Source organism: Geotrypetes seraphini, chromosome 5, assembly GCF_902459505.1.
Source record: "Geotrypetes seraphini chromosome 5, aGeoSer1.1, whole genome shotgun sequence".
NCBI lineage: Eukaryota > Metazoa > Chordata > Amphibia > Gymnophiona > Dermophiidae > Geotrypetes > Geotrypetes seraphini.
Window position 1 is genome coordinate 111,796,115 of NC_047088.1, and position 25,906 is coordinate 111,822,020.

General features: G+C 42.9%; 1 protein-coding gene across 5 annotated transcripts in view; it reads right to left on the minus strand.

Annotated features, from left to right (window-relative positions):
* Positions 1-25,906, minus strand: part of KREMEN2 (kringle containing transmembrane protein 2) — a 109,247-nt gene that overhangs the window by 14,622 nt on the left and 68,719 nt on the right. For all 5 annotated transcript variants that reach the window (XM_033944091.1, XM_033944092.1, XM_033944094.1 and 2 more), the window contains 6 exons: positions 24,158-24,329; positions 11,879-11,970; positions 10,927-11,051; positions 2,880-3,033; positions 2,240-2,572; positions 1,018-1,155 (listed from right to left, as the gene is read on the minus strand). In XM_033944091.1, coding sequence (XP_033799982.1) covers positions 1,018-1,155; positions 2,240-2,572; positions 2,880-3,033; positions 10,927-11,051; positions 11,879-11,970; positions 24,158-24,329 — 1,014 coding nt within the window. The remainder of the gene's footprint in view (positions 1-1,017; positions 1,156-2,239; positions 2,573-2,879; positions 3,034-10,926; positions 11,052-11,878; positions 11,971-24,157; positions 24,330-25,906) is intronic.

A 25,906-nucleotide genomic window follows, 5' to 3' on the forward strand; every position in this document is an offset into this window, starting at 1 on the left:
AGATCTTAGAGGAGAAATGGGGAGGAGACGGGAAGACGGGAATGGGGAGGAGAGTTGATCAATGTTCAGAAAGAGAAAAGGGGAGAGAGAAAAAGGAAGTTAAGCAACTGGAGGAGAGAAAAGAACTGTGTGATTTTGGGGGAAATTTGTATGGGGAGAAAAGGAGGCATCTCTCCTCTGCCTTCAGTTCCACACCTCCTTGCATTCTTACCTTTTCTCATACCTTCTTCCTTACTGCTTGCCACTTTCTTCCTTTCTCATTCCCTCTCTCCATTCTCCTCTTTTATACACACATAACCCTGCCAATTCCCCGACTCTTCTTTCACACACATGAACTCCAACACCTCTCCACCTTATTGATCAAGTAATAATTCAAGCCCCTTTAATTTGACATGATCCGGTAATGGTGATAACAGCTCAGATGCTTATAAAATTCCTATGAACATCTGAGCTGTTACTGCTGCAGCCGGCGCTGAAAACTACGCTATGGTTTTGTAAAGGGGGGTAAATGAGGAATCATCCATAAAATACCAATTCAATTTCAGTTAACATCAAAGGATAATTTAAATAAATAATTTAAATAGAATTCTTTTTGAAAACTTGTAAATTTCACTCCAAGCATAAAGAGAGACCTATATTCTTTCAAGTTTGATGGAGCGAAAAGAGGGAACATCCAGCAACATTCACCTCTACTCATCCCCTCGTTTCTTGTCCACAGATATATCTCCACTCCATTAAGGCAAGAGTTCCAGTTATTCTTTCACATGCTTCCAGCATCCACTTTATTGATCCTCTCAGCAAATCTTACATTATCCATCCACAGCCCCTCATACACTGAACCATGCAGGAAACCAGAGATCCTGGTTACAATATTACAGTCACATTACCTAACTAAGACTGTTTAAATGAGCTGATGAGTTGAGAGAAGGATACTTTTAGGATTTGGAGAAGGAAAGAGGATTGGGACACAGCATGTGAGCCACTGGGATTTTCCTCCATCTTCCATCTTTCTCTTACCTCCAATACTGGGGGTGAAGGGCTCATTGTTGTGAAAATGGTTGGTGGTCAATCCATCTGCCAGTGTGCTAAGAACCAGTCCATCCAGGTGTTCATTTTGTGCTAGTCCATGACCCTGAACTGTGAAGCTCTTCACACCTGTGTGCACACAAACCATAGAAGGACGTAAGAGAGGCAGATGATCTGCGATGATTCAGGTGTAGAACAAAGAGCAGACCAAATGAGTATATGGCGCAAAAAAGAAATTTAATGTCACTTCCTGGTTGAAGGAGTATTGTAACAGGACTACTGCTGCTGAATTTCTGTACCAGTGTGAAATGTATTTTTTTTATGTTTGAATATTCTGGATTGTTTGGTAAGCTGTTATACTAGAGAGAAGCTTGCTGTCTGTTTTTCCTCTCTAGTTTTACCTCTGATGCAGCCCTCGGGCGAAACGTGGCCACATCAGGCACATGTGACATTAAATTTCTTTTAGCTCCATATACTCATTTGGTCTGCTCTTTTTTTCTACACACAAACCAGAAAGGAACAGAGAAGAACAATAAGTTTCAGGCACTGTCTCTTCCCTTAGTATCCCTCTCCTGAAATTCCCAAATACCTCAAATATACAAGCCACTTCTTTTCAGTGCTCACAGTAATCATAAAATGGTGCTATCTGTGCAAGATTTGTGGTAGTATTTTATAAACTATGGAACTCGGTTCCAGATTCTATCCGTCTGGCCTCTGATTTTTTGGTATTTTGGAAAAGTTTGAAAACCTATTTTTTTCGACTTGCCTTTTCAAATTTGGTTACTTTGTAATCTTGTAATTGCTTGGCTTTTTATTTTAAGGCATATGTGTAAGTTGTTTATTGTATGCTGTTATTTTAATAATCTGCTATGTTCTGTTTTATTATGTATGTATCATTGTTATCCGCATAGATGGTTGATATGCGGGCTACAAGTGTTTTAAATAAATAAATCAAATAAAGACACAGAGGTGCTTATGTATCTTTAAAAGTAGGCAGCTATGTACTGTAGCTTTCACACTTAGGTAACTTGTTTTAAAATTACCCTTAGAATGTCCACATGAACTCACAGCAGTTAAGTGACTTGTAGAAGGATAAACAGGGAGTAAGTGGTATATTGGAACTGAGGTAACAAAGGCTCACAGTTCTTTAGACTCAAGCTGATTTGGGCTTAGCTCTAATAAGAGACATTGAAGACCAGGCTAACTTCCTTACCATGGTACCAGAGTGCGAAGCCTTGAGCCTGAAAGATCTCATCCGACTGGAAAGTCAGCAGTAGATAGTCAGTGAGCAGGATCATGACTCCCTCTGGTTTATGATGCCCATCAAACTGTGCGAGAATCCTGTGGGTGTGCCCATCCCTTAGCTCCACTCGGTCATTCCTGTCTCGGATCTCAAAGATCTTAAAGTGTACTTCCACGCCCACACAGCCCACAGGGCGCACATTCCATGTGCAGTTGCTTTCTGCACCATAATCATCTGGAAATTCTGGGGAGTAGATGACACCAGAGGTATTGTTGTCATCCCCCTCACAGGCACCAACTGCCACTGCACAAAAGAAATATCAGTGGTAAGAACTGGCCAGAATCCTTCAAGAATGACAAATGTTCTTACAAAATCAATTATGTATTTGAGTGCCACAGAGAGAGGTGGGAAGCATGGTTAAAATTTGATATCTGTTGTGGCCAGCAATTGCGGCCGAGAAATTTAAAAATTTCCATCTTATTATAAGCTGCTACACTTTACAATGTTTTCTTTTATACAAAGGGCTGTTAGCTGTGCAATATGATACTAATTTTGGGAATCATTCCTCAAAACCGTTATAGGTATGCACATGTTATGGAGCCATGCTCACCATCATAGATTCCAATCCTGCCATCACCCCCACATAGCTCACTGGATTTCCCAAAGCACACTTGATCACACTCCACCGCACTGACACGCCGGTTCTTTCTCATGTCTGACTCATTCCCACAAAAGCAGGCATAGCCAGCTTCCACACCTGCATACTGTGAAAGACAAAAGGGCAAGCATCAGCTTTCTGTTTATGTGACTGGCTATTTGGACACTGGTCCATCTATATAGTCATCATCCTATCTGCTTATCCTAGAACACATATTTAAGTGAAGCCTCATTTTGCACTCGATATTGAGGTAGGAATTGAGACATCCGGGTCAGGATGTTCCCAGTTCCCCAAGAATTTTGCAAAAAAACTCTGCCAAATATGGAGCCTTATGTAAATATATATAAGGATGCTATCAAATACATGTGTATTTGCCAGCATGTCCAGTAGCAAGAACCATATTGAGTAGAGAGAGTTTGATAAAACTGGTGCATGCTTTTATCACAAGTAGATTAGATTACTGCAACTCTCTTTTGATTAGTTCCAGCAAGGCTTGATTTCAAAGACTATAATTAGTGCAAAATACATCAACATGACTTATTGCTGGAACCAAGAAAACAGAGGATATTACACCCATTTTGCATCAATTGCATTGGTTACCAATGGTAAAATGCATTGAATTTAAATTACCGGTACTTGTGTTGTTTACAAAGCTTTTATTATGGGTTGTCCTGTGTATCTTTCAAAAATGCTAAGTGTTCTCCATTGAGGAGATTGCGTTCATCACAAAAAGACTTCTCTCATTACCAGGTTTGGATATCATTAAGCTTTCATCAACCAGAAATAGTCTTTCTTATGCTGGACTGGTTTTATGGAATCTTTGGCTGGAAAGCTATCAGGAAAAGCCCTCTTATCTTATGCTTTTCATGAAACCATTAAGATGTTATTGTTTCAAGAATACTATTGTACATCTTGGATTGCATAAAACGGAGGTATTGAGAGTTAAACAACCTGAAAACTTGGCTGGCTCGGTGTGTCCTGAGGATTGGGCCCTACTGTCATGTTTGTTAAGTAGATTGTAAGCTCTTCTGAGTAGGGACCATGTCTTGAATGTTCTAATGTACAGTGTTGCATACATCTAGCAGTGCTATAGAAATGATAAGTAGTAGTAGTAAATCTTTTAGACATTCATTCTATGTTATAGATATGTAATGTATAGGTTGTTTGTACAAAGTCCAGCATACTTGTATGTACATCAGCTTATAAATATTAATTGTGAACTGCTGTGACACTATTGTAAGCTGCAGTATAACAAGTCAATAAATCCAATAAAAAAGTTCCAAAAAAAATGGCATCATTCAGAGCTTTATGTGTGTAAGTGCTGGCCTTGTGGCATATACTTGTGTGTCCTGCCACTTATATGTGCAAGTACCACATATTTCAATATCACACTTATAAAAGGAGCCAAGTGAAATAGCTATTTTGTTCTTTTTTAGATGGTGTTAGAATCACTGTAGACAGCATAGTTGTTTCCTCAATCACTGGTGGAGAGCCCAGGTTTAAAGAAGCAGGTAGCTGATGCACACACCTTCCTCAAAACAGACATAAATACAGATGGGAAATTTTTTTTATATATATACAAGTAATCCCATTGAATTTTTTTTTTTGACTACCCAACCATAGTTAACAAATTAAGTGAAGGAAACTATTAAAGTTAAAAGAAAATCCTTCAGTAAATAGAAGGATCCACCCAGTTTCTGGCGGTGGCTGTCCTAGGTGCCTGGCTAGATTCCAGGTAATGGGGCAGCTTTTATTCTGCTTGTCCTGGGGGTGAACAGTAGGTTTCCCCAAACTGTCTTGGTGGTGTTTTTTGGGCTTCTCCTTTGGGAAGTTGTCCGGGCTTTTTTTTAACCCTGCCGGACTGGCTGATTTTGTCACATTTTCCAACAGCAAATTCTGGAGTTTGATTGTGTGACGAGGTATTTTAACAATTTGTTTTGAATCTGCTGCTTGGTGGCTTTGTTGCATGCCTCCTAGTCCTAGTGTTTTTGGGGGGAGTAAATGGGTAGTTTGCCTGGCATTTTTTGGTAGTATCAATAGCATGGTGAGTGCAATCTACAGTAAGATCATAGTTTTGGTTGTCAAGACATTATATCAAGAAGCTCCCCCTTGTATCTCTTCTGCTCCTAAGATGTTTAAACCTCCAAGAGTGTTGCAATCTATGAATTTAAACTTGCTCAAAGTGCCATCCCTTCATTTGGAAAATAAGCACAAGGTATGTTTTCTGTTTGCGGACCTGGTCTGTACAATGTTTTTGACATTTTTTGGGCCTGGTCTATACAATGTATTTTGATATTTTGTAAGGCTTTAAAAGCATATCTATTGCAAAAATCTTTCCCTGCATATGTTATATAACTTAGGGATTTTGTTTTTGCTTTAGTTTTTAATCTTTGTCATGTTTTGATGTTAAGGTCAATTATAATTATGTCTGTTTGTAATCCACCCAGAATTGTAGTGAGGATTATAAATATTTTAAATGTTGGATGCTGCAGATGGGCAGACTGGATGGGCCATTTGGCCTTTATCTGCTGTCATGTTTCTATGTAATAGGAAACAGCAAAAGGAATGGCAAATCAAATGCAAAGTGCTGATAAGGAAGACAAAAGAGAAACTTTGAAAATAAGATTGTGTTGGAGGCAAAAACACATAGCAAAAACTTTTTTAGGTGTATTAGAAGCAAGAAACTAGTAAAAGAATCAGTTGGACTGCTAGATGACTGAGGGATAAAAAGGGCACACAGAGAAAGAAAAGGCCATTAGCAGAGAGATTAAATGAATTCTTCGTTTCGGTCTTCACTGAGGAAGATGTGGGGGAGATACCAGTGCCAGAAATGGTATTCAATGCTGATGAGTCAAAGAGACTGAATCAAACTTCTGTAAACCTGGAAGATGTAGTGGGGCAATATGATAAACTGAAACATAGAAACATGATGGCAGATAAAGGCCAAATGGCCCATCCAGTCTGCCCATCTGAGGTAGCCATTATCTCTTCCTCTCTCTGAGATACCCATGTGACTATCCCAGGCTTTCTTGAAATCAGACACTGTCTCTGTCTCTACCACCTCTTCCGGGAGACTGTTCCATGCATCTACCACCCTTTCTGTAAAAAAGTATTTCCTTAGATTACTCCTGAGCCCATCACCTCTTAACTTCATCCTATGCTGTCTCATTCCAGAGCTTCCTTTCAAATGCAAGAAACTTGACTCATGTGCATTTACATCATGTAGGTATTTAAACATCTCTATCATATCTCCCCTCTCCCGCCTTTCCTCCAAAGTATACAGATTGAGATCTTTAACTCTGTCCCCATACGCCTTATGATGAAGACCATGCTCTATTTTAGTAGCCTTCCTCTGGACCGACTCCATCCTTTTTATATCTTTTTGAAGGTGCGGCCTCCAGAATTGTACACAGTATTCTAAATGAGATCTCACCAGAGTCTTATACAGGAGCATCAATACCTCCTTTTTCCTACGGCCATACCTCTCCCTATGCACCCTAGCATCCTTCTAGCTTTCGCTATCACCATTTCAACCTGTTTGGCCACATACAATCACACCCAAGTCCTGCTCTTCTGTCATGCACTTAAGTTCTTCACCCCCTAAACTGTACCATTCCCTTGGGTTTTTGCAGCCCAAATGCATGACCTTGCATTTCTAAGCATTACATTTTAGCTGCCAAATTTCAGACCATTCTTCAAGCTTCACCAGGTCTTTTTTCATGTTATTCACATCATCCTGGATGTCTTGCAGATTTTGGTATCATCCGCAAAGAGGCAAATCTTTTATAAAAATGTTAAAAAGAACAGGCCCAAGAACAGAACCTTGAGGCACACCACTGGTAACATCCCTTTCCTCAGAGCAATCTCCATTGATCGCTCTGTCGCCTTCCACTTAACTAGTTCTTGACCCAGACCGTCACTTGGGGACCCATCCCGAGGGCACTCAGTTTATTTATTAGATGTCTGTGTGGAACACTGTCGAAGACTTTACTAAAATCTAAATACACCACATCTTGTGCACTCCCTCTAACCAATTCTCTGATTACCCAGTCAAAGAAATGTATCAGATTTGTCTAACAAGTCCTAACTCTAGTGAATCCATGTTGCCTCCAGTCCTATAATCCACAGGATTCCAGAAACTTCACCATTCTCTGTTTTAAAAGCGTTTCCATTAATTTGCTTACTACAGAAGTCAGACTTACTGGCCTGTAATTCCCTACTTCTTCCTTACTTCCACTTTTGTGAAGAGGGACCACATCCAGTCCTCTGGTACCACTCCCAACTATAGACACTCATTGAAAAGGTCAGTCAGCGTAGCCACCAGAACTTCCCTAAGTTCCTTCAGTACCCTCGGATGTACACCATCTGGCCCCATCGCTTTGTCTACTTTTTTCTAGCTCCTCACGAATAGAACCCTCTGAAAATCGATCAGGGTTTACCACTCCTCCATCCCTATTCATGTTTATCATCTGTGGTCCCACTCCCGGCTCTTCAGCTGTGAACGCAGAACAGAAATATTTGTTAAGCAAATCAGCCTTTTCTTTATTAGCTTCTACATATTTCTCCCCTTCACCATTGAGTCTCACATGCCACTTTTGCACTTCTTCCTATCACTAATATATCTAAAAAAAAAGATGGTATACATCATTTTTTTTAACCTATTTTGAAGAGTAGCAAGTCACCTGGACTCAGAGTACTGATAGAATTAAGAAATTAACTTCCAGAGCTATTTTTATCATTTAATAATTTATATTTACAATCCAGCATTGTACTAGAAGCTTGGTGGGTGACCAGTGTAATGCCAACTTTCAAAAAGGGTTTCAGAGGTTATCAGAGAACATAAGAATAGCCTTACTGAGTCAGACCAATGGTCCATCAAGCCCAGTAGCCAATTCTCACGGTGGCCAATCCAGGTCACTAGTGAGCCTGATGTCGGTACCAGGCAAAATGGTAGAGACTATTATACAGAGCACAACTACAGAGCATATACATAAGCATGGATTAATGAGACAAAGCCAACATGGATTTAGTCAAGGTAAATCTTGTCTCACCAATCTACTATATTTCTTTGAAGGAGTGAATAAACATGTGGATAAAGGTGAGCTGGTGAATATTGTGTATCTAAATTTTCAAAAGGCATTTGACAAAGTACTGTATTTTTTGCTCCATAAGACGCACTTTTTTTCTACCAAAAAGTGGGTGGAAATCTTGGTGCTTCTTATGGAGCGAAGGTACAATTTTGAACCCCCCCACTGCACCTTTTTAAATACCTTGCCGCCGCACCTTTTAAAACACCCACCCATGTAGCCGCACCATTTTAAAACATCCTGCCGCCATACCTTTTAAAACACCCTCCCACTTACCCGCCTGCTGTCATTGCAACCGCCACCGTAGCTGCACCTTTTAAAACAGCTACCCGCCCTCTGCCGCCTCCTCCTCCTCAGTCATCACAGTCACAGTTCCTGATGGTCCAGCGTGTATCCCTCCCTCATTAGCAGCGCATAAGTCAGGAGTGCGGACGTCAGGAGCAAGCTTTCTGCGCTCCCACTTGGACCGTGCTGTTTTCTAAATGGCTTCATCAGTTCTCATGAAGCTTACGCCTGACATCCGCACACCTGACCTGTGCGCCGCTAGCAAGGGAGGGATACACGCTGGACCACCAGGTACGGGGGATGATCTAAAAATACTGGGGGGGGGGTGATTATTTAAAAATACTGGGGGGGGGTGATTTAAAAGTACTGGTGGGATGATTGATTTAAAAGTACTGGTGGGGATGATCTGAAAGTACTGGAGGGATGATTTTAAAATACAGGGGGATGATTTAAAAAGATGCGGGGGAGGCTGGGGGACTGGCTGGCTGCCACTACACGTATCCACCATTAGACGTGCCCACCTCTAGATGTGCCCTGTACCCTGTCCCGGACTACCACTAGACCACCAGAAGGGGGATAGAGTACAGGGTACACTATTTGGTTCAGAATTTTTTTTCTTGGTTTTTCCTCCTCTACAGGTAGGTGCGTCTTATGGTCAGGTGCGTCTTATGGAGCAAAAAAATACGGTACCTTGTGAAAGATTCCTGAGGAAATTAGAAAGTCATGGGATAGGAGATAATGTGCTGTTGTTGATTAAAAACTGATTAAAAGATTGAAAACAGAGAGTAGGGTTAAATGGTGAGTATTCTCAATGGAGAAAAGTAAATAGTGGGGTTCTCCAGAGGTCTGTGCTGGGACTGCTGCTTTTTAACATATTTATAAGTGAGCTATAGATGGACATAACTAAAGGGTAAAGGGGGATGGGACTTGATATACTGCCTTTTCTGTGTGTTTTATACAATCAATGCAGTCTACAAGGGGGAATGAAGTGTTAAATGACTTGCCCAGAGTCACCAAAGAGCTGCAGTGGGGATTGAACTCACAATCTCAGGATGCTGAGGCAGCTGCTCTAAACACTAGGCCACCCTTCCACCAGTGAAGTAATTCAATTTGCTGATGTCACAAAATTGTTAAATTGCAAGAGGACCTTGAGAGGCAAGTATATCCATCAGCTACCTTCTTGAGAGACTGGGAGATTGGGCATTCAAATGGCAGATGACATTTAATGTAGGCCACTGCAAACTAATGTAGTCCAATGGTTTGTGGAGTGGGTTGAGAACCACCTGGGGTCTGGGTTCAATTCTTACTGCAGCAACTTGTGATCCTGGGCAAATCACTTAACCCTCCATTGCCCCAGATACAAGACTTAGATTGTGAGCCCATTAGGGACTAAGAGTACCTGCATATAAACTATATATAAACCACTTGGTTGTACCCTCAGAAAGGTGATAAATCAAGTCCATGATGCATATGGGACAGTACAGCTACATGAAGCAAGGTTCTACATTAGGAGCCACTGCCCAGGAAAAGGATCTAGGTGTCATTGTTGATGACACATTGACACCCTCTGCTCAGCGTACAGTGGTGGCTAAGAAAACAAATTGAATGTTAGGAATTATCAGGAAAGAAATGGAAAACAAAAATGAGAATGCTATAATGCTTTTGTATTACTTCATGGTGCGACTGCACTTTGAATACTGTGTGAAATTCTGGTTGCTGCATCTCCAAAAAGATACAGCTGACATCACCCTAGAATACCCACAAATAGCAGTTTTTCACTTAGGTACTAAGCGCTAAATTTTCAGTGGTGCTAAACCAGTTAAATGCCACTGAAAACTAGCAGATAGTCTCAAAATTGTTTTGAATATGACCAGAAAGAGATGAAATACAAATTATACCAAAAAGGAACCAGAACCAGAACATCAGACTATTGCAACACACTACTAGTGGGCCTGCCTACCAAAACTCCCGCCCTGCAAAAACTGTAATCCACCTCCCGAAAAACCTTGGCATTTGCGACCATGTTACCCCTGCATTAGTTTCCATGCACTGGCTGCCCATTCAAAAAAACTGCATCTTCAAGGCCCTGATGCTCGCTTTCAAAACCTTCCACAAAACGATTCCACACTACAAGACAACTAAACTACAAATCTACTTCCCAAAGCGACCACTGAGGTCCCAAGGAGAAAAACAACTGACCATATCTCATGGCCGCTCTCTCAAAACTGAAACTGCCCGCAAACGCTCCTACTCACATTTCATACCCAGACTAAGGCACACCATCACCCCATCTGTTATAACACTAGATGGACTCTGGAGCTTCAGGAAGGCTGTAAAAACCTTCCTCTTCACAAACCCAGCGCCTTAAGGGCATGCACCCAGAAATGCCATTCAGAGTCAACGCATCTACGCTACCTACTCTCACCAGAGCTGCTTAGTGGATATATTTTTTGTCACGTCTATATTGTAAATTATGTAATCTTTGTCCTGGCTCGATTATATTGTGGATGTACTTTGTAACCCGTTCTGGGCTCCTTTGGGAGGACGGGCTAAATAATTGAGCAAATAAATAAATAAAAGATGAACAGACTAAATTCTCTTGTCATTCAGAGTACTTTATATCTTACCTGATACCCTTTCTTTCGACAGAAGCGGATGCAGACCTGTACAGTGAGCTTGGTGGAGGTACCACTGCTACCTGCAAGGGCTAATGGATTCCCTGAATCTAGAAAACATCCCATGTATCCAGGCACTGAGAAAAATACATACAGAAAATAATATATTATATGGCCTATTATTGTGGAAAGAAAACATAAAGCCACAAGACCGACAGGGAAATCTAAACATTCATTGCCCACAGTTGAAATGAAACAGTACAAAAACCAACAACTTATCAACATTCAACCAGAAAATTTTCCTGCTAGGAAAAATGCATATCACGGAAACACTAGAGGTCTGACTTTGTCTCTATTAATTTCACTTCCTATTACAGATTCTAATATGACAGCTTAGACAGCTATAAAGCTAGGCTTATACTTCACACTTCTAATTTTTCTGTGGTCTTGACTTTTTTACAGAAAGGTAATGAAATACTGCAATGTGATGAAATGGTTGATTGCTTGCCTACTGTGCCCATAACTTGGTTCAAATACTGCATCATAATTTTTCTCAAGTAGCTGGCTTTTGGTTAACTCAGCTTTTGGTCAGTACCTGAGAATCCAGCCTTAGCTGGGAGGTAAAGAAGGCCAGGGAAGATGATAACAAACCATGAATACTATGAAAATGTGGTACTTGCATAGAAGGGACTATCTCTCTCCTTATTTAAATTTCAATACAAATTATAAAAAAAATATTAATAAACATGATTTATCACTTTCCAGCCACAGGCTATTTCTTTTAACCCTTCTTTGCCTCTATTTTTGGAACTCAATATAGGGTCATATTTGTGAGACTACAGTACTGAATATGAAGCTCATTCAAATTTTTGAGGAAAGAGGCTGGTTATGTTAACATTCTTAAGGACAATGTGGGCAGATATCACTGACCCTTGCTGGATCAGAGGTGAGAGAATTGTCTTACTTTGGCAGGTGGGAATGTCACAATATTTCCAGTAGACACCCTCTTCTGTCTCAGATACATAACACCATGGCTGCACATCACCATCTGGGTTCCTATAGAAAACAAGACAAAACTGTGAAACTTATAACATTATGAAGGGCATTTTCTAAAAACTGTTGAAGTCCACCAAAACTGCATAGTGGGGCATAATAAAAAATGTGCCTAAATCTGAGGTTGGACTTTTTATGTAAGACATCCACAAACCTAGCAGGAAAAATGTCAGTTTTAGCCAAACGTCTATCTTTTATTTATTGAAAATTAGCTAGGTATAAGTTTTGGTCCTTAGGACGTCTACCTTTTTTGCCCATTTTCAAAAATAAAAACATCCACGTGAAAAATATACAAAAGCAAGTTTTGTAGATGTGCCCACCAACTATCTTGGCTGATCGCGGCAAAAGGAATCCCCATCAGCTGAGTTGCTTTCAGGGATTCCTGGTGACTCAGCTGATGGGGATTCCCCCTGCAAGGATCAGCTGAGCTGCAGAGCCAATCAGGGTATTAAGCCCCTCCCACTGCATCCCAAGATGCATTGGGAGGGGGAAGCCCCGTCATTTGCAGCACATGGCCCTGTAGGCAGGAGGGAGTGAGCTTCCCTCCTGCCATTTGTTCTTCCGAAGGTATGGGGGGGGGTTCTGAGGATGGGGGTTCGGGGATGGGGGGATATCAGGGGGAGGAGTGTAATGCTCCTCAGCTCAGCTGATCCTTGCAGGTGGAATCCCCATCAGCAGTGCCATCAGGAATCCCTGAAACCGGCTCAGCTTGATTTATTTTATTTATTTATATCCCACCCTTACCCAGTGCGGGTTACAAAATTAATACAAAGCTGACAATAAATACACACACAATACAAAACACTAATAACAACACAGAGCAAAAATACAAACAATAAAATACATAGGTGACCAGCACCTTACTATCATCATGTCTTCCTTATTAACAACACAGTCTCAAAACCTGATGGGGATTCCTTCTGCCACGATCCGCTGATGGAGATTGCTCTGAGGAAAGGGATGTTACCAGTGGTGTGCCTCAAGGTTTTGTTCTTGGGCCTGTTCTTTTTAACATTTTTATAAAAGATTTGCCTCTTTGCGGATGATACCAAAATCTGCAAGACACCCAGGATGATGTGAATAACATGAAAAAAGACCTGGTGAAGCTTGAAGAATGGTCTGAAATTTGGCAGCTAAAATTTAATGCTTAGAAATGCAAGGTCATGCATTTGGGCTGCAAAAGCCCAAGGGAACGGTACAGTTAGGGGGTGAAGAACTTAAGTGCACGACAGAAGAGCAGGACTTGGGTGTGATTGTATGTGATGATCTTAAAGTGGCCAAACAGGTTGAAATGGTGATAGCGAAAGCTAGAAGGATGCTAGGGTGCATAGGGGAGGTATGGCCGTAGGAAAAAGGAGGTATTGATGCTCCTGTATAAGACTCTGGTGAGACCTCATTTAGAATACTGTGTACAATTCTGGAGGCCGCACCTTCAAAAAGATAAAAAAAGGATGGAGTCGGTCCAGAGGAAGGCTACTAAAATAGAGCATGGTCTTCATCATAAGGCGTATGGGGACAGAGTTAAAGATCTCAATCTGTATACTTTGGAGGAAAGGCGGGAGAGGGGAGATATGATAGAGATGTTTAAATACCTACATGATGTAAATGCACACGAGTCAAGTTCTTGCATTTCAAAGGAAGCTCTGGAATGAGACAGCATAGGATGAAGTTAAGAGGTGATGGGCTCAGGAGTAATCTAAGGAGGGGGGGGATGCCGATGCTGCTGAGTGCCGTCGCAGCCCAGGAATTTTCCGGACCTGTCCGGCTGTGCACCCCCCCCTAAGGCTGCACCCGGGGAAAATGTATTGTAGTACTTCTTTGATCGATTGTAGTATTATCTTGAAGCCATTTGTATGTTTATTTTAATGCACTGTTTTTGAATGGAAATTAATAAAGATTTTTTAAAGAGAGGAGTCAAGATGGCGTCTCGCCGGTAGCCATGCTGAGAAAGGCTACTGTTTGGAATTTATTTTCCTTTTGCTGTAAGAGAAAGGGGAAAGTAAGGACTTACCCCTCCGAGTCCTCTCCGCTTCCCCTTTCCACCATGGAGAGATTTGTAGTCCGAACAGCGTATATCCCCGTATTGGGTGCTGGCGAAGGGGCAGCCTTACCCGAGCTCAATGTCACTCTGAGCCTGGAGGAGCGACTTCCACCCTCTGACCCAGGCATGGTGACGCTGCCGGAACAAGCGTTGAACCCGCAGACTGTGATTAGCGCTGCGGATTATTCAACAGAGGAGGGTAGTATCCGGAGCATAAGAGGAGAAACCAGAGTGCTGGGAGACAATATGGGAGTGAGTTCTGAGCTCCACCTGGGTATTGAAGGTGCTATAGGAGGTGTAGAGGAGACGCACGGAGAGAGCTCCAGGTCTGAAAAATTTGACCAGCGGCAGGATATTGGTGAGCAGCAAATTACAACACTGGTTAAACCTCCCCATGTTACTTTAGATTCTATCTGGGATGCTGTAGCTCGCTTGGAGAAGATTTTCATGGGAAATAAGGTTTTGGTGGATAATTCTTTGCAAGACTGTAAAACACGTATTGTTATCCAGGAGGCAAAGAATTTTGAGCTCGAAAAAAAAGTAGAGGAAGTTCAACAAAGTCTTAAAGACTTAAAATCTAATACCCTGATCTATGGACAAGGTATGACTGGACTGAGGAATAAAATGGAGAAAATGGAGAATTATACCCGTAGGTTGAATCTGCGTTTTATCAATTTTCCTCAATCCAGGACTGTAGCCCCCATTGAACTGCTTAAGAAATATCTGATGGAAGTTCTGGGGGTACCAAAGGAAACTGTGCCTCCATTTTCTCGAGTCTATTCTATGCCAGGGAAGAAACGGCAAACTTCTTCCCAAGGAGAACTATCGATAGATAGTTTAAATGTAACACAATTATTAGAAACATCTTTGGAAGAAGAGTGTATAAGAGCAACACTCCTAGTTACATTTGTTTTTGAATCTGACAAGGACTGGGTGATGAGAATGTTTTTTCGTAACTCTGATAAATTGTTTTTGGGAGGTAAAGTTTGGGTTTTCCCTGATGTCTGTGTAATAATAATAATAATAATAAACTTGAGAAAAGGAAGCAATTTCTGACTCTACGCCCTCAGGTGTTAGCCCTGGGTGCTCATTTCTTTTTGCATTTTCCTTGTAAATGTTTAATATTGTATGAGTCAAATAGGTATCTTTTCTTTGATCCCAAACAATTGGAGGCTTTTCTTGAGAATAAGCGTACAGGTACAGGTGTCGGGTCAGGGGGAAAGAATATAATAATTATTAGAAATGGAAGATTGTATTAGTTTATTTCCGGCAAGATGTTGTCATTATTGATTTATTTAAGCTCTTTTTTTTTTCTTCTGAGATGTGCCTCTTTTTCCTTATCCTCTCCCTATCTTTAATTGAGGACTTATAGAGAAAGTTGCTATGAATACGTTTGCTTGTTAGATTTCAATGGGAAATATTATTTTATGGATTGTTTTTGTATTTAGCAATATGCTTTCTATTTCTTAAGGCATTTTTATGTTGTATGTTCATTTAAAATTGCATAAATAAATAATAATAAAAAAAAAAGATTAAAAAAAAAAAAGATTTTATGATATGGTTTGTTTTTTTATCTTATGTATGTTTTCATTAATGTAAACCATTTAGTTTTTTTGTAAACGGTAACATAAGAACATAAGAATTGCCGCTGCTGGGTCAGACCAGTGGTCCACGTGCCCAGCAGTCCACTCCCGCGGCGGCCCTTAGGTCAAAGACCTAAGTGCCCTAACTGAGTCTAGCCTTACCTGCGTGTGTACTGGTTCAGCAGGAACTTGTCTAACTTTGTCTTGAATCCCTAGAGGGTGTTTTCCCCTACAACAGCCTCCGGAAGAGCGTTCCAGATTTCTACAACTCTCTAGGTGAAGAAGAACTTCCTTACATTTGTATGGAATCTATCCCCTTTTAATTTTAGAGAGTGCCCTCTCGTTCTCTCTACCTTGGAACGGGTAAACAACCTGTATTTATCTACTAAGTCTATTCCCTTCATTATCTTGAATATTTCGATCATGCCCCCCTCTCAGTTTCCTCTCACAGTTTCTCTAATCTCTCATTGTACGGCAACTCCTCCAGGGCTTTAACCATTTTTGTCGCTCTTTTCTGGCCTCTTTCGAGTTTTAAATAAATAAATATAAACTGAGAATGTTGGTTTACAAAAGGACCAAAAATGGAGTTTTGGTTTATATTTGAGTCTCTCCTCTTTCCACACCCTCTCAACCTCACCCTGCCTCCTGCAGTAACCAGTATTTCTTGCCTCTGCCTTTACCCTCCACTGACTGACATTTTTTCATGAAAACCCCTCCCCACAAAGCAACTGGCATTTCCCACCTCCACCCTCTCCTCCAGTAGCTAGAATTTCACTCTTACCTTCTTCTCCGGCAGTCACTGGCAAAGTTATGCACTAGGCCGGTACAGAGCCTTGAACATCTGCATGTGTATGCTCAAGGTCTGCTGGGTCCCACCCTCTCTGGGATTCTTGGAGAGGGTGAGAAATGGCAGGCCTTGAACATGTGCAGTGTTCAAGGTTCTGCACTGCTCCAGTGCATAGGTTTGTCAGCATCTGCCAGAAAAGCAGTAAAAAAGGGTAAATCAGACTTGGGGGAGGCAGAAGTCGAGGCAGGAAATTTGTCTAAAGAAGTGGATTTCCTGTTAGTGGGATTTGGCTACTGGGATGTGGTGCAGTAATTGCACATGGTAATTCACTTGGGGAGGGGAGGTAGGGCTGTTATTTATGGGAGGAGAAGGCACCCAACCTCAGGGAGCCCTGCATCAGTGAATAGGGGAGGACCTGCCCTTGGGGTTTAAAATGGGGCGGCTGCTCTTTGGTCTTGTTGTAGCCTGAGGCTAGTGCAAAAATTTAACTGCACCTGAAAAAGTCAAAACCTCAGGCTACTTAGTAAGCTGGACACTTGAATATAAACATCACCCCCTCCCCCCCTCCCCAGTTTATACTCGAGTTAACAGTACCCCTCATTTTAGGAGGGAAATTGATATCTCAGTTTATACTTGGATAGGTTTAGATTCAAATATACAGTGCTCCCCTGCGAATTCGCAATCTCGGTCACTCGCAATATTTTCCGACCGTGAATGATCGGGCAGGAGAGGGCAGCCGGAGCGCCGGCGAGTGAAGGAAATCATTTGCGGTATGCTCCGAACGCTTCTTCCTGTACTAAAGTTGGGCCTCACCAATCAGGAGCTGCTTTGACATGCAGCTCCTGATTAGTGAGGCCCAACTTTACTACAAGAAGAGGCAGTCGGAGCATACCACAAGTGATTTCCTTCACTCTCCTGCATCTCTGGCTGCCCTCTCCTATCTCCCTCGCTAAAAACCATATTCGCAGTTTTTCAGCATTCGCGGGGGTTCCTGGAATGGAACCCCCGTGAATATTGGGGGAGTACTGTATATGGTATTTCATTTATTTGGTTTTTGTTTTGTTTCATTTTAACTTAGTGCATGCTATTTTACAATAGCTCACACTAAAGTGTTTTTAATAAGCAGGAAAGCAGCCATCCCTGTCCTGTACTCTGCATTCCTCCATTGCTTCTTACTAATCTATGGAGCCCAAAAGGGGCAAGGGTGATCTGCATTTGCTCCTGCTCTACAAGTGCAGTATTACAAAATTGCACTTCATTTTGAAGTACAACTGGCCTTGTTGTAGCTGTGTTTAGCCCCCAGGCCCTTAAAGCAGTATTTGTAGCTTCTCATTTGAATATATATTTATGTTACAAGTTTATTTTGTATTTGATACAATTGCTTTTTTCAAAGATTACAAAGCGATGAACAATAAATAGTCTTTTAAAGAGGGAGTTCAGTAGAGTTAAAATTATGGAGGTCTTATCACTTTAGTTATCTTTTACATGCTTCTAAGATGAAGACTGCTGTTCTGAAAAATCCTTTTTATTTTTTAATTGCTCCTTTGAGAACAACTTGGCGAAGGATATGTAATCGATTGAAGTTTGATTTTAGAACTACACCACTTTTACCTATTTGTGGATATGGCTTTTTTTTACCTGGTATATCATCTGCAGGTTTTCAATCTAATAAACAAGGAAATATTTTCTATTTTTACCAGATATTAACTGATGAGGGTAATTTACCAACATTATCACAATTACGTACTGTTTATAATTGGTCTAAATTGGATATATATTCTTATATGCAGTTGAGGTATTTTGTGAAATCCTTACCTTCATTGTCAGTATATGATGCTCTTTCAGAATTATTTTGGTTAGATGCCCAGTTGATTGTGCCCCAGTGGCGTACCTAGGGTATGTGGCACCCAGGGCCCATCATTTTTTGACACCCCCCCCCATGTAAAAAAATATTTTTTGTAATGACCATGAAACGGAATAAATGGTCAGAATAGAAACAGGCAGTGAAAATTTTCTTATATTCCAAACATAACATAACATAAATTATGTCTGAATTGTCATGACATCAGAAGTACATATGGAGTAGTTGCAGGTGATGCTTGGGACAGTTCTGATTGTGTTAGTTCGGTTTTATGTGTTTTTTGAATAGAAGGGTTTTTATTTCTTTTTGAAGGTTTTGCAGTCTGTGGTCGATGTCAATTGGTTGTAGAGTTGGGGGTCGAGTGTTGCAGCTCGAATGGCTAGGAGGTTGTCGAACAGTTTTTTTCTTTTGACGTTTTTGGTTGGAGGGTGTGTGAATGGTGCGTGAGTTCTTCTATGTCTGTTTGAAGTGGATTGAATTATTTAGCTGAAGAAATTAGTTACCCCCTCATCCCACACACATTAATTCTCTTCCATTTTTGTTCCCATTATAAAAAACACTGATAAGTTCCCAGAAAAAAAATACATTAAAATAAGAAGTGAAAACAAAGGCCCCTACAGATGAGAACATAACATAAGAATAGCCTAACTGGGTCAGACCAATGGTCCATCATGCCCAGTAGCCCATTCTCATGGTAGCCAATCCAGGATACTAATACCTGGTCAAAACCCAAAGAGTAGCAACATTCCATGCTACCGATCCAGGGCAAGCAGGCACTTCCCCCATGTCTTAATAACAGATTATGGACTTTTCCTCCAGGAATTTGTCCAAATATTTCTTAAAACCAGCTACACTATCTGCTTTTACCATAACTTCTGGCCACTTCATTTTTAAGTTAAGATCTTTCCTTTCAAACAGAGACCTTGCTAGATGTCAAATACAGCACAAGGTAACTTCACATGGACTTAGCTGTGCAGGAAATGTGAATCTCCTCATACACCCACCATATAGTGCAAAAATGTGCAAAGGTCTGTTTTTTTCTTTCGATCACTACATAGCCTAATGCCACACAAGCAGCGCTGTTACAAACATATTCTGTAGGTCAATGCTAAGTATAACAAAGTTTCCTTCCTTGGACCAGAAGGAGATACTGATAAACCACTGGAAGAGATCCCAACACAACACCCAAAGACCCACTCAGTGTGTGAACCAGTTGAGTGGAGTGAACTAACTGGGGGGTGGAAATGGGCCCGGAGTTTGCTCAGCAGAATTTCCCAGACCACCTCTTCCTCTCAACACATTGACACGCTGCCACCACCACCACTAGGAACACCTCACTGGGTAGGCCAGCTATGCTATAAACTTTATAAAACACATTATTATATTTTCTTATAAAGCACATATTTTAACTGAACTCTCTGACATCCTCAGCCTTTCCATTCACAAAAATAGAAGGAAGAAAAGTTCCCATTTCCTGCTGTTTCATGTTCCCGGCCTATACAATATTTTTTTTCTGCAGACCCTTCAAAAGTCTGACCAAATCCTCGTTTCACTTGCATTATAAAGTACTGAGGATGCCATCTCTCCCCAATCCCAGGTCCTAAAGTCTAAGACAGTAGCGCAAACTAATGCTGCCAGATTCAGGAAAAAATTTTTTGATTCGATTCAGCCTATTGAATTGGTTTTTCAATTCGATTTTCCTGCCCAGTTGGGTGATTTTTTTCATAACTCCTGGTGGGTTTTATAGCTTTTTCACCCCCTTTGGCTTCTCCTAACCACACTGGTGCTGTGGTGTAAATAAAATAAAGAAACAAAAAGGACTTTTCCTCTCTCTGTTAAATCCTAGCTCACGTTTGCAGTCCAACACCAGCTCTGTCAGGATACACATTTCAAATCTGACATATTATAATCACAGAAAATAAAATTAATTTTTCTACCTTTTGTTGTCTGGTTATATTTCAAATCTTGTTGGTCCAAGGCTCTGGTTTTCTTCTGATAACTTGCTTGCCAGGGTCTCCTTCTTTCTTCTTGCTAACCATCCATCTGCCAACTCTGTCCTCCCTTTCCATTTCCCTTCCCTCCCCAGGAAGTCTGGTATCTTTCCTTTTTTTCATCTCCCTCCACAGATCCACCTTTTCTTAACTACCCTTTCATCCGGCATCTCTCCCTCCTTCCCCACCACCTCAGAGTCCACCATCTCTCCCTTTCTTTTCCCAATTACCCTCCTATCCAGTATCTCTATCCCTCCTCCACACCATCCCTTGTGTCCAATTTCTCTCCCTTTCAGTTCCTTCCCTCCATAAATCCCATGGTCCATCATCTCTCTCCCTCTCCTCTATTTTCAGACCCATTATTTCTTCCTCCCCTCCCCAAAGTTTGGCATATGCACGTCTCTTTGAACACCCCCTTCCCTCCGTGTACTTCTAAACCAGGGTCCCCCCCAAAGGCCTGTCCCCCCTTAAAGGTCTGCCTGTCCCCCTTTGAAGGCCTGCACCCCCCTTGAAGGCCTGTCCCACCCCCTTGTAGGCCTGTCCCCCCCTTGAAGGCCTGTCCCTCCCCCTTGTAGGCCTGCCCCCCCTTGTAGGCCTGCCTGTCCCCCCCCCTTGAAGGTCTGCACCCCCCCCCGAAGGCCTGCACCCCCCTGAAGGCCTGTCCCACCCCCTTGTAGGCCTGTCCCTCCCTTGTAGGCCTGTCCCCCCCTTGAAGGCCTGCCTGCCTGTCCCCCCTTGAAGGCCTGTCCCCCCCCCTTGAAGGCCTGTCCCCCCCTTGAAGGCCTGTCCCCCCCTTGAAGGCCTGCACCCCCCCGATGTCCTGCACCACCCCCGATGTCCTGCACCCCCCCGAAGGCCTGCACCCCCCTGAAGGCCTGCACCCCCCTGAAGGCCTGTCCCCCCCTTGAAGGCCTGTCCCACCCCCTTGTAGGCCTGTCCCCCCTTGAAGGCCTGCCTGCCTGCCTGTCACCCTTGAAGGCCTGTCCTCCCCTTGAAGGCCTGTCCCCCCCCCCTTGAAGGCCTGCACCCCCTTGAAGGTCTGCACCCCCCCGAAGGCCTGCACCCCCCCCGAAGGCCTGCACCCCCCCTGAAGGCCTGCACCCCTCCTGAAGGCCTGTCCCCCCCTTGAAGGCCTGTCCCACCCCCTTGTAGGCCTGTCCCATCCCATTGTAGACCTGTCCCCCCCTTGAAGGCCTGCCTGCCCCCCCTTGAAGGCCTGCCTGCCCCCCCTTGAAGGCCTGTCCCTCCCCCTTGAAGGTCTGCACACACCCCCGAAGGCCTGTCCCCCCCCTTGAAGGCCTGCCTGCCCCCCCCGAAGGCCTGTCCCCCCTTGAAGGCCTGCCTGCCATCCTGCCTGTCACCCCCCTCCCCCTTGAAAGCCTGCCTGCCTGCCCGCCCGCCCGCCCGCTCCACCCCGAAGGACCGCTCGCCCCCCTGGCCTCCCCGCACCACCTATGAAGCAGCACTACCTATGCTCCTGGCCTTGCCGTTCAGTCCCCCCCCACCACCCCCGAAGGACCGCTCGCCCTACTGACCTTCCTGCACCACCTATGAAGCAGCCGCAGCAGGATCGCGACGTCAGCTATCTTCCTGCGCCGCAGTCCTGCCCCTCCTCTGACCTCTCTCTCCCTCTCCTCTATTTTCAGACCCATTATTTCTTCCTCCCCCCCCAAAGTTTGGCATATGCACGTCTCTTTGAACACCCCCTTCCCTCCGTGTACTTCTAAACCAGGGTCCCCCCCAAAGGCCTGTCCCCCTTTGAAGGCCTGCACCCCCTTGAAGGTCTGCACCCCCCCGAAGGCCTGCACCCCCCGAAGGCCTGCACCCCCCCTGAAGGCCTGCAACTCCCCTGAAGGCCTGTCCCCCCCTTGAAGGCCTGTCCCACCCCCTTGTAGGCCTGTCCCACCCCCTTGTAGGCCTGTCCCATCCCCTTGTAGACCTGTCCCCCCCTTGAAGGCCTGCCTGCCCCCCCTTGAAGGCCTGCCTGCCCCCCCCTTGAAGGCCTGTCCCTCCCCCTTGAAGGTCTGCACACCCCCCCGAAGGTCTGTCCCCCCCCTTGAAGGCCTGTCCCTCCCCCTTGAAGGTCTGCACACCCCCCCGAAGGTCTGTCCCCCCCCTTGAAGGCCTGCCTGCCCCCCCTGAAGGCCTGTCCCCCCTTGAAGGCCTGCCTGCCTGCCTGCCTGTCACCCCCCTCCCCCTTGAAAGCCTGCCTGCCTGCCCGCCCGCCCGCCCCACCCCGAAGGACCGCTCGCCCCCCTGGCCTCCCCGCACCACCTATGAAGCAGCACTACCTATGCTCCCGGCCTTGCCGTTCAGTCCCCCCCCCACCACCCCCGAAGGACCGCTCGCCCCACTGACCTTCCTGCACCACCTATGAAGCAGCCGCAGCAGGATCGCGACGTCAGCTATCCCTGCGCTGCTTAGGCGCTGCTTCATGCGCCGCGGTCCTGCCCCTCCTCTGACGTCAGAGGAGGGGCGGGACCGCGGCACAGGAAGCAGCGCCCAAGCAGCTCAGGGATCGCTGACGTCGCAAAACTGCTGTGGGCTGCTTCACAGGTGGTACAGGAAGGTCAGTGGGGCAATCGGTCCTTCGGGGGTGGGGGGGGACTGAACGGCAAGGCCGGGAGCACCCCCTCAGGGCTGGCACCCGGGGCGGACCGCCTCTCCCGCCCCCCCCCTTGGTACGCCACTGTTGTGTCCCTTAAATATTTTAGACATTCATTAGTGAATCTTTCTCCTAATTTAGATTACGATAAAATAGCTCAAGCTTGGAATGAAGAGTTGGGGATTCACCTTCAGGGATTCTATATTCAAAGATTTTTAAAGATTTTATATGGTCTTCTTTCTGATATCACCTATTATGAAATGGGTTATAAATTTATTTGTAGAATATATATTGCTCCCTGGCGTGCTTATAAGGCGACTTTTGCTACATTAGGCTCTTGTTTGAAATGTGGTCACCCTAAAGCTAATTTATCTCACATGTTTTGGACATGTCCTTTGATACGCCAATTTTGGAATGTTGTTTTTTTCTAAAGTTGAGCAAATGTGGGGAATTGATTGGCATTGCAATAGTTATAATATATTTTGGATTTTTGATGTTAAGCATCCTATTGCAAGAGGCCTAAAAGGCTTTCTTCAAAGAACAATCTTATCAGGTTTGAAAGTCATACTTTATCTTTGGATTGGACCTTTAAGACCAACATATAGTCATTGGTGTTCTAGAATGTTACACATTTTAACAATGGAAAGTATGCAATTATCAGAATGGGACACTAGACAGGGAAGACAATTTTTTACTATTTGGCAACCTTATTTAGATACATTAATACCACACACTCGGAGTCGCATATTATTTAATATTTAATTACAGTTCTAAAATTGGGGAAAAGGGGAGGGAATTGGGTATATTTGCTTTTAGTGATAATGTTTATTATATATTAACTCTGTAAATTTTGGTTTCCTTCTTGTATTTGAAATGATTTTTTTTTACTATTTTGTTTGTATTTGAAATTTAATAAATATGATTTACATTAAAAGAGGGAGACATACAATATAGAGATAGACAGACGTACATATCATAGGGAAATCGGGGAAGAACCACAATTTGATATAGGAAAGAGAACAAATAAGGATTAAACAATAGGAGTTATGTTATATTAGATCAGTACTTGCCTACTTCAAATGGGAATAGTAACTCAGTTAAAAAGGAAAATAATATATTTTATTTTATTTTTTTTAAATATCTTTATTTGTTTTTAAGCCATACATAAGTGCAACATATTGTACAATCATATTACACTATAAAAGCACTTAAAATCAATCAAATTGTAATCTATGACAAATAGATATATCACCCCCCATACTTATATTCAAAAATTGCACTCAAATTAAAGATAATATATTTTAGACATTTCTTTCCCTTACCGGCAGTAGTTGTGGTTTCCAAGTCCCAGTTCTCCATTGGGATACTTTTCGGTGTTGTAGGCATGCTGGTGTGTTTGGTCCCAGTACAGGCATGGACGCCCATTCCTCAGAGAAGTTTGGTTTTGGATTCCTCGGTAGTCAGCCCCATTAACTTTGAAGCATTCTGAGGGAACTGGGGAAACACAAGAGAACAGAGACAGTAGTTGACACCGTGTGATGCTGGATGTTCCTATATCTTGACAATATTTACATAGCTTTATTTGCAGTCCCAGATAACAAAGTAGATTGGACAGTATAGTGTACATTATTCTTCATAAAACACAAACAGATTTACCCAGTCAGATTGTACAATAGGGTGTGTCAATTTTATTTTCTCTAACTTTACAAACTACTTGTGGCCAAATTATACAGTTTTGAATGCTGAATCTTAAGCTAACTTCAGAAACTGCTTCAAGTGAGTCTTACCTACATCAAATCACAGTTGAAATATGTAGAAAGTAAGTAATATTTATTTGAAAGTACAAATAGTCTGAACTACATTTATAGCCATATAGTTGTCTTTAAAATTAGACCACATACTGATAACGCCTGATTACAAAACCCTCCGAAGGGACAAACTAATGCCATACCTAAGTATCCCTTAATTCAGACTAAGGGCTCCTTTTATGAAGCTGCGTTAGGGCATTAACATGCGGAATAGCGCGCGCTACATTGCTGCATGTGCTAAACGCTAACGCCAGCATTGAGCTGGCATTAAGTTCTAGCCGCGTGGCACGCGGTAATATCCTGCGTGCGCTAAAAACGCTAGCGCACCTTAGTAAAAGGAGCCCTAAGTCACAATCTTGTAATTAGTGTAATTCTCCTGGAAATGTACACAGTTTACCTCTTTTGTAATCCGCCTAGAACTGCGAGGTTAAGGCGGAATAAAAATCACTAATGTAATGTAAAATGTTATGTATGCAGTTAATTTATACTGCTACTACTATTTATTATTTATAAATCGCTACCAAATGCATGCAGTGCAGTACAACAAACACGCAAGAGATTGCCCCTGTTTGAAAGAACTTACAATCTAATTAAGATGGACATAGGACAAAGGCTTATACATGTTACATAGGTGAGGAAATATAAGGGACTAGAGGTAGGGGAGTAAAGAGTGAATGACAACAGAATCTACAAAATCCAAAACAAAACATGATCTCCCTGCTGACTATCTGACCACTAATATAATGTTTTCTCCTGTCCTGACTGTACACATGACCAGCAGCCTCAGTTGTCATTTTTATACACCTTTCTGTGGATTGGGAGTGTGATGGCCAGGCTGGAACCATCATGGGTTTGCTCAGAAATGCTTTGATCTCTGCTGTTGTCATAGTACAGTTTAGAGAAGGCTCAGAGACTGCGGAGCTCCAGTCAAGTAATTGGGTGAGTGTAGTTGCCTCAGCGTTGATGGATGGTGTTTTCCTGGGTCTTATCCTGTTGTATCCAAGTTGTGTCTTCTCATCTCCTTCACCTCTGATCTTCAGTTTCTTCTCCACTGTATCTCTTCTCTCCTGTTCCTCTTCATTGCACAACATAGATTGAAGAACAGATTCGCAGAAACCATACCAAGCTGGTTATCTTCCTTACCTCGTCACACTGCTTTTCAACAGTTGCAGCTGAAAAAAGAGATTCCTAGGACCTTGTGTCCAATTTTTATTTAGTTTTATATTGAACTAGTTTACCATGTAAACCCCAACCCAGAACTCT